At 38.4% G+C, this 9,566-nt stretch overlaps 1 protein-coding gene across 6 annotated transcripts in view; it reads right to left on the bottom strand.

The window, feature by feature from the left end:
* Positions 1–7,594: 7,594 nt before the first annotated feature.
* Positions 7,595–9,566, bottom strand: part of ARB2A (ARB2 cotranscriptional regulator A) — a 381,447-nt gene continuing 379,475 nt past the window's right edge. For all 6 annotated transcript variants that reach the window (XM_059694111.1, XM_059694114.1, XM_059694115.1 and 3 more), the window contains one exon: positions 7,595–8,606. In XM_059694111.1, the coding sequence (XP_059550094.1) occupies positions 8,464–8,606 (143 nt within the window). In that variant the 3' untranslated portion in view covers positions 7,595–8,463. The remainder of the gene's footprint in view (positions 8,607–9,566) is intronic.

Raw genomic sequence — 9,566 nt, 5'->3', positions numbered from 1 at the left:
GGGCAGATTCGGGGGTCCTCGGGGAGGGAAGGGGTAAGGGGCGCGCCGAGCGCTGTCCATGGTGCTGGGCAGACCGCGGCTCCATTTCACTGTACCCAGACACAGCTCAGGTGCACTTGAGCTGAAGAGAAACCAACAATCCGCGCGGCTGAGAATTTTTTCTCTCCCCGCGAATGTGGAAAGTACGCACGTGGAGGTACGATTTCAACAGCACTCTAGGGGAGTTCTACGTCCTTTCGCAGCCTGCACTGCTTAGGAAGACAACGGGGTTAACTGGTCGTTTTTTAGGATGGCTTCCTCCTTAAAGCGTTCCGTTTTTTCGAAGTAATGTAACCATCAATTCTTGATGTAAAAGTGAAGAGGAAGGCGGGTAGGAAAAGGGTGATTTGAGATTTTAAACATATCCAAAGGCACCTAGCTATTTCCAGATCTGATAGGATACAAAAGCACAGCACGACTTAACATGAGCTTATTGAGAAAGTATTTAAAATATATAGATTCAATTTCATGTCAATAATTCTCTAACAGCCACGTTGGCCAATTGCTGCATTTATATATTTTTTTTCAGCAAGAATACAAGGAGCGACATACCGTATTATTGTAGTGTATGTGTGTAAATTTGAAATGGCTAAGACTTTATTCTAAGTTCTAAACAACTTCAATCTATTAACAGATTGTGATTTCTTAAAAGACAGGTGACCAGAAAGAAAGCAGGATACAGATACAAATTATTTCAAATTTTCATAAAGAACTAAATTGAAACATAGGCTACCTAGTAGATGAATCACTTTAAAAATGTTTTTACACAGGTGTAAAACACATGCTTTTACAAAAGTGTGTGTATACACACACATATATAATCATGTGACACAATTGCAGGTAGAATGCTATGTTTGGTGCAACTAGAAATATGAAAAAAAAAGAACAAAATTTATCTTAATTGTGTTAATCATGAAAACGTTAGTCTCAGTAACTTGAATCCATGTGACAATGAAGGGAAAGGACAGGAATTCAAACAGCTGACACAATGATCAGCAGCAACTGACAGCATCTCATATGATATTTGATATCAAGCACTAGATCAATATTTGTGAGATCAATGCAATTTTAATGGTTTTCTTTCAAAACTGTATGAAAGCCAAATTGTGACACTGTGCTAGGGTGATTTTTAGAGCTGGTTATTCCAGGGGATGATATTAAGTAATTTACTGAGGCAAAGCAAAAGCAAAAAAGGAATTAAAAAACACTCATAGGCAGGCAGAAGGGTCAATGTGGGGGGGGGGGAGGAAGAAGGGGGACATATGTAATATTTTCAACAATAAAGATTTAAAAAACTCACAAAACACCCCCCTAAACCCACAGCACCATAACAAACCATTGATATTTCTTCAGTTGATAAATCCTGATTATGCAAGTACCCAGGAAAATTATAAACATTTATTAGGAAAACATTGGTGATTAAAAACAAACAAAAAATAAACCTTTGGAAAAAATATTTGGAGGTACATGAAGATGAACTGGATCAGAGATACTTTTTTCAGACACAATGGGATTAGCTGGCACTTGAGCCAAAAGAAATGAAAAATGATAAAAAGAGAATACCTAGGCCTTTCAGCTCTACGGTCAATCCCTTCATGTGTGGAATTCAGTGGGAAATAACAGATTTCTCTGTGTCCCAGGCAGAGTATAAAACTGAGAGCCTTCCGTCAAACTCACAGCCAAGTTCCCATAAAGGTCAAATAAAGAAAAAAAAGTAATTAGGTATACATGTTGCCTATTACTTCCCCTTTAAGAATTTATACCTTAAAAAATAGAATGCAAGTTCATCTAACTCAGAGGCACATAGGTCCTCAACCTATAAACCTTTAAACAGTCATCTAGGAGGATTTTACTAGTACTTTTTATCTTGTCTTTATTTCTTAGTTAGACAGTAGCATTAATTCATTCGCTTACCAACTCATTTTGTTTGATAAAAATGCTAACCTTGTATGTATTTGTTTTTGCAGACTCAATTTTGAGGAATTTTCACCAAGAAGAATCCAAGATCTTCAGTACAAATAGCAATTTCTGGGGAGGTAGATGATGGGGGTAGCCCAAGAGGGAGTATAACTAGGTGAACATTTCAGTAAGCTGAGATGGGGTGACTGGGGGTAGTGTTCCTGATGAGCAGATTTTTAAACTTTTAGACTAAAAGAAAAAAAAAGTCTTTCATTTGTAATTCAACTTTAATTAAAAACTTGGGTGAAACTTGAAGTATTTTAGGAAACTTCTGATACCTGACCTAAAGACCGCTCATCCTTCAAGGTAGAGAATATTTCAAAACTATGCAATTCTTAAACTTTTCCGCTCCATGTTTCTTTTTCCTAACATTTTTCTTGATGACAGTATAATGCCTGATAAACTGTTATGATACAAACCAATCACTTCAAATAAAAGGCATTTTTATTATATGCTTTTAAATGAAACTCATATCTAACTAAGCCCTTGTGCAGTAGAATTAAATCATGCACCCAGTGTATTCCTGAATAGCCTAGGTAAAGTTGTATTTTCCAGGATTTTAATAACTTACAACAAACAATCACTCTCTGCATGTGTCTCTATGCTCCATTGTATTTCAAGTCTGGCAGATTGCCTACAAACTAAAGACACCAACAATTTAAATAAACTTTTCTTTAATGATATAAAGCCACTTTATACACAAACATACATTAGATACAAAGAGACTCTACAGATACAAATGAACTTGAGGCATTAAAAATTTTTATTTCAATGCCTTGCAGAATTTGAACATGAAAAATTTATTAAAAAGAAAGTAAGTTTACAAACAATCCTTATGACCAACATACATTGAGTACCTACTATGTTACAGGTACTGAAAAGACATTCTATATATATTATCTATTTCTGGTGAAATGGGCATATGCATTTCATGGCTGAATATGTATATGTATGTGGCATATATACATATTTTTCTATTAGGTCTTTAAAATAACCCTGAGTTATTTCAAAGAAATAAACTTTATATTCAATTGTAGTTAATTCAGACTTCATTTTGGCTAAGCATAATTTGACCAATAATTTTCCCCCCTCATAGCATAAAGGGCAGTACTTAGAATTTAAAAGTTTAGTGTTCCCAAAATGCTGCTCTTCTTAAGTCACTTTGAAGTAATGCTAGTGAGTCTAAGATCCAGATCTACATGTTAATCTCTAGTTTTGCCTTCAAACAGAATTCAGTTACAAAGAACTTGGAAAGATTTTGAATCTATTCAGGAGAGGAAAACTCTTTAATTTTCTGAGGAGTAAAAACTCCCCAAGAAACTTCATATAGCTTCTTAGATTTTGCTTAGCATACGTGATAAAACATTGATTGTTGCAGTTTGGTGACCCATGAAATTTGGGGGTTAGTTTTCTCTTCAGACCAGAGCATATAATTATGCAAATAAAGAGCTGTCACTGATCTAGTGAAATACTCACAAACACATGCACTCTGAAATTGGACAGAAAAGTGAAAATGGTTGGTGATGTGATGGTGCCATGATTTGTTTTCCTGCCAAGTTTCTATCCAAGTTCATTATTCAAATTGTAAACTTTAAAAGAGACATATCATTCTTAGGGTGTTGGTTGTCTTTTCATTTCAGATTCTTTGTATTGGTACTGCAGTCTGGCTGCAAAGTACAGTTCAACATTATTTTACCTATGACAGTCTCTCATATTACCAGATGTAATAGCCAAGAAAGAAAAAGCTGAATGATCTGGAAAGATGCAGGTCCTCCCTTGATTTTTTTCCTGGAAACATGTTCCATGTCTGTTTTAAATAGAACTCAACTCCAACAATACAAAAATATAGTGAAAGTTTTTTGACAAATCTCAAGGCAAAGGAATGGGAAAAGTTTCCTAGAAGGCCTCATGGATTAAGTCAAATTTCCATTTTCAAGATTTTTACATTCAAGGGGAAAATTCTGGTCACTGCATGATATCCACTTAATGGTCAATCTTTGAGGATGATTTTCTCCTACCTAGCAATTAAAGCCCACTATATAATATTTGGTGACTTTAACCTTTATGGTTCATTTACAATTACTGCTCCTCTAAAACCTTTGTGCTAAGAATTAACAAGAGTTCTTCAATCTAACCATGCTCTTTGGCATTGAGGTCTCCCAATTCCAAAGTTACCGTCCCACAGGCTGTTGCATAATTTCAGATGTCATGGAGAGTCCCACTGATGAAATCTGAGAAGGCTCATGTCAGACCACTGACTGCTAAAGACATCACTACATGAAAGATCAGTGATGTGAAACTTTAAAAACATCGATCCAAATGAATCAATTAAATCAACATTCATCCCTCCTAAGTGTGAGGTTTAAAACTATCATTGTTGCTTTTTTTATAACCCTACATAGATTTTGAGATAAGCGCTGGAATGCTTTGATGGTTACTTCTATTCTTGAATCTCCGTTAATCGACTTTGTGCTATTTCCCTCTTTTCAACATCTTCCACTTGGTGTACATTCTTTACTTTTAGTACAGTGCATGACAGTTGCAATGCTTTAAATCTAAAACCGTCTAACAAAGCTGACACTTTAGGTAGGGTAGCTTTAAGCTCTGTGAAGTGTTGATTAAAAACCCTTTCCCAGACTCAAACTGATCTTTTTGGAGATTAATAGAATATTAGATAAAAGGAAGACGAACAATTCAAGAGACTCCCACTCGGTCACTCCATACAAGGAAGGAAGGAAAGTATTCAATTTTTGAAAGGGAGTACCTCCTGGAGTCTTTTATTTTATATTATTAAGCCCCTATTAAGTAATCATAAAATAACCACCACTACTTTCCCTCCCTTTTCTGGCCACCCATATTTCAAAGATGAGAATATCACACATTTACTTAAAGACTTTTTTTTTTTTTCTCTACAGCGGCATAGGCAAAGTTTTGGAGAAATTTTTAGGCTTTCTGTAAAGTAATATTTCTTAATGAATCAGGATTACAGACACCAAAATGAACCTGCCAATTTACAGTTACAGACAGTGATCATGAGGAGACACAAATGTTTGGATTGAAACTCAGATAATCCAAGAAACATTAAAAAAAAAACAACCCAAAACAACCACTAACTTATTAGCACTGAAAATATAGTTAACATATTTTGTCACCCACACTCTCTCAAAGGAGTTATAGGTTTTGAAGAAGGAAAAGCTGTAAAATAAATATAAGTAAGATATTTTCAGATTAGACTGTGTAATACATCAGGGATTTATATTGGGATTTGGGAACAATTTAATCTCGCCACACTCCTTTTGGAAAAAAATAGTTGTTTACTGTATACTAAGGTGTATTTTATAAAATGATTAACAATGGGTTCAAATTTCTTTGTAGGCAAGGAGATATTTTAGATATTAAAAACAAATGTATTAAAAAATGGTAGCTTTGTGAAAGGTCCAAGCCAAATAGTGACTCAACCAGAGTTAGGATATTATCTTACAGCAACAATAATAGTAATACTAAACAGCTATAAGGTTTAAAATATTGATGAATGGTATCCCATCATGCAAGTTTCTGCTTTTATTAACATCTACACATGAATAAATGAACTTTTGAACAAGAATAACACACCACTGCTTGTTGGGAAAATTGTTTTTATTTTAAAATGGTAAACAGAAATATATAATATATAGGAAACTCCTGTGCTTTACTTTTGGTATACACAATAATGTAATCCAGGCTGAAGCACAAGGTGGAAACTTGAGAAAAGAACAATTATTACAAGAAGACTCCCCCTGCCCCCTTCAAATATCATAAAAACTTTTAATGGCTGCCTGGTTAGGTACCTTTAGAAAGTTCCAAAGCATTGCAATATCTAGCTTTTTAAGTTTTAACAGGATGATTTTGAATCTCAGATTTATCAACAACTCTGCTCCCCATTCCACTTGCTGTAAGAACCGAGTATATAATTAAAAAGAAAATCCACATCCTAAATGTAAACCTCTACTCTCCAAAAACACACAAAACAAACCCTGTCTAAAGAAACCAAATTGGGGAGATCAGAGCAAAAATATTAACACTTGTCGCCTCGAAGCAGAAGAGCTGCTACCAACTGATCATTGTTACTCCAGCAAAATTGTGAAGATATTATTACATTTATACCAACAGACCCATAATCAACAGGTTAAGAAAGTCTACATTGCAAAGAATCTTCTCAGTTATCAGTTGGAGGTCTGGGATGGTTTGCCTAGCTCTCTTCCAGTGGCCACAGCTCAGATTCACAAGTAGAAATTACATTTACACAGCTTAAGATTGCAAATAGCTCTATAGATAGTTAAATAAGGCCTAACAACCCAGTAGTTTTAAACTATTAAAGGCAATTTAACAGTGATTTACTCTAGTTAAAAGTAACGGTTTTTTAAGAAGAGAGGTGAGAAAATCTAAGAAACAGGAGTAATTTGGTTTATAAACTGAGCATATTTACTTTGCTCTAATTCAGCTGCAGAAGCATCACAAATTTAGCATCTCATAAGTGCTGATTTAAAAAAAGGCAACAGAATTAGTTTCCCGTGAATATTTTCATGTTTTGAAAACACAGTTTATAACACTTTGAAAAATATATCCAATCTACATCAATTCTCAAATCCTCTCAATGGAAGTTACCTCTTTCATACAGTTCACCATTACTTCTAGAATAGAAAAGACTGCAGACCGAAGGGCTTGGCATTGTTGGGGTTACACATTTTAACTTATCCAGAAGCTAGATAATATGATGTTTTGATTTTTCCTATGTTGTTTCTAAAATAACATGGAAAGTATATGCATATATGATCATTGAAAAATATCACTTTAATTTGCCATTCTTAAAACTACATGAACTAATAACTATATTTGTATACCAAAGATGTTATCAATTTTAAAACGTTGCTGAAATCAGTTCATAATATAAAAACATTTTACTCATGAGGTGGTTATTTTAAGTTATTTTTTTTCTGAGGAGGCAGACAATTCTAAGTCATTTTGGGTACATTTTATCATGTCCTCAAGTAAGGCGGTCATATTGTTGCATACACTTCACAAACAAATGAAGATTAAATTCAGATCCTCATCTATTAGAAACAGAATCCTCACTAGGTAATTAAATTCTTCAAGTAATTAAAATGATGTTAAGATTTAATATTTGATGTAAAAGTCAGCAAAATCTTAACTTATTTTACCTCTTATATTTCACAGTGTTGGCCAGATCTTAGCTGGATTAAAATAGTTAATAGTTGAAACTGTAGGGCACAACCCTACAGAGGAAGTGGACTGCTAAAAGTTGTATCACTGGACTGAGAGGAGAAAAATCTTTCACAGCAGGTCTTTCCCTTTCTGTTGGAGCAGAAAACTAAAAGAATCATTTTAGTCCACTTAGCCTTCCAGAAGAAAAGGCTCAAGAGAGCACAGGTACATTTTCCCGATGACGATAAAATTCTGTCCCTAAAAGAGTCTAACAGTTACTAACTCCATGAAAGATCAGAATAGATCATTCTAGTTAGGATTAACAAACTTTACCCACATTAAGATTAAAAAAGCAAAACTTAAGTATGCTATCTAAATTACAATGCCACTCAATATACATTATATTTTAAAAAGTAAAGTCAATTCTAAGGATAAAGTTGGAAATTCCATTGAAAAGGGGGCCTTCACACATGTACTTAAAGATTTGTTCCACGTTATGTTTTATGTTCCACGTTGTGTGAAAAATGTCATATTCAACTGGCAAAGCTTTTCAGCGGTAATGTGCATTCAGTACTTCATAGATTTTTTTATGCAAACTTTTTCTTCTGGTCTGGAAATGAAAATAGATCGTTAGGGAGAGAACCATTTGCGCTCCCCAAACTACAGTACATCATGGCATTCATGCTCTGAATTTAAATTCGGCTTTTCTGGGTGTGAGGAGGTAACTGCCTTAAAAAAAGAGGCCTAAGACGCCCTCAGTGAAAAACCTCCTGAAAAGGGAAGTTTGAAGTCTAGAATAAAAGTTTGCTTCTGCTGGGAAAGGGGAAAAAAAATAAACGTGATTAAGGGGGGCCTGGCCGGGGCGGGGAGGGAAGCGGCGGCTGCGCAGCAGCGGGTGGTAGGACCGCGCAGACGCCGCGCACCCCGCAGCCCCGCGCGGGCCGGGCTGGGGCAATTAGAGGCGCGGGCGCGCGGGGCAGGCGCTGTCAGCCTTCATCTGCGCGCTGACGGGCAGCGCGAAGCCGAGCTCGGCCCGCAGGAAGCAGACCGGTGAACCCATATTGCTTTGACAGTTGCACTCATCTAGAAATAATGCAAAACGCTATTTAGATGTATATATCACGACCCTGTGCTCTGGGAAGAAAACAATCTAATGAGGGGCTGGGCGTCTGCTCGCTGGCGACGAGCGGCGAGGGGCCGGCGGTGCAGGCTCGAGTGTGCGTCCCGGCGTCCCGCCCCGTCGCGCTCGCGCTCGCGCTGCTCTCACAGCTCTTCGTGCTTGATGCGGTGCGAGCGCCGCGCCAGCGCCGGCTTCAGGGAGCTGCTCTTGGCCTCCGAGGCTTCGGCAAAGAATTTGAAAATAGACGGGAAGCTCTTCCAGGAAGTGAGCTCGTGACGGTCGGTGCCTGCAAAAAACACAGACTCGGTTACGGGGGCCTCGTTCCGAGCCGAGGCGCAGGCTGCGGGTCCTCCGGCCCGGAGCCCAGTCCGAACCCCCGCCCCGCCCCGCAGTTCCAGCCCCCGCGGCGCGCGGCCCCTCCAGACCACACCTTTACCTGCGTGTCCACGCGGCCCCGGGCTCGGAGCAGAGCTGACAGCTGCCGAATCCGCGTCTCCCCAGGCGGCGCCCGGGGCGGCGATCCCGAGACCTCCGCTGCCTCCGGCCTCAGCCCCGTTGTGCTCCCGGCGCGGGGACGCGGCCGGGACTTCCCCGCGGGTCGCCCGAGGCGCGGCCAAGCGCCCCGGGCCTCAGCCCCGCAGGGCCAATGGAGGCGCGCGGCGGGAAGGGCCACTCCCTCTCCCGCCTCGAAACCACCCACTTCCCCAGGCTCTGCGCGCGCGCGGGGATTGGTTTCCCCTGTGCGCGAAATGCGGCTTCTGCACCCACGTTTCCCTGCTTTCCAGCAGGAAAACTCAAATCGGATTTTTCTTGCCTCTCCAGGAAGCTGCTGTTAGGCTTGCCTCAGCGAGGTCACTAGACCAAATTGTATGGGATGCTTAATGAAGGGCCAGATGCAAAAGACACTTTGCCTATAAGTGTCCTAGAAGGCTACATTATTATTATTATTATTATTATTATTATTATTATTACTATTACTATTATTATTATTTTTACAGATTTTAGGGGGCAGTTTTTGAAAAGCTAAGAAAAATAATGTTTCAAGGCAGTGACTACTAAACGAGCACCTAGACCTTTTTTTTCAGGAGAAATCCAACTTACAAAACACACGCTTGTCAATTTATGGGGTTATTTTATTTTACTACAGCTTCTCTCTGTGGCTTCAATTTAATAGTAATGTACAATATTCTTCAAGTCAAATCTACCTACAGTTTAACAGGCAAACAAAACAGATGTAGACATAACA

The sequence above is a fragment of the Myotis daubentonii genome, chromosome 4, assembly GCF_963259705.1.
Source record: "Myotis daubentonii chromosome 4, mMyoDau2.1, whole genome shotgun sequence".
Lineage (NCBI taxonomy): Eukaryota > Metazoa > Chordata > Mammalia > Chiroptera > Vespertilionidae > Myotis > Myotis daubentonii.
This window is presented reverse-complemented; position numbering and strand designations above follow the sequence as displayed.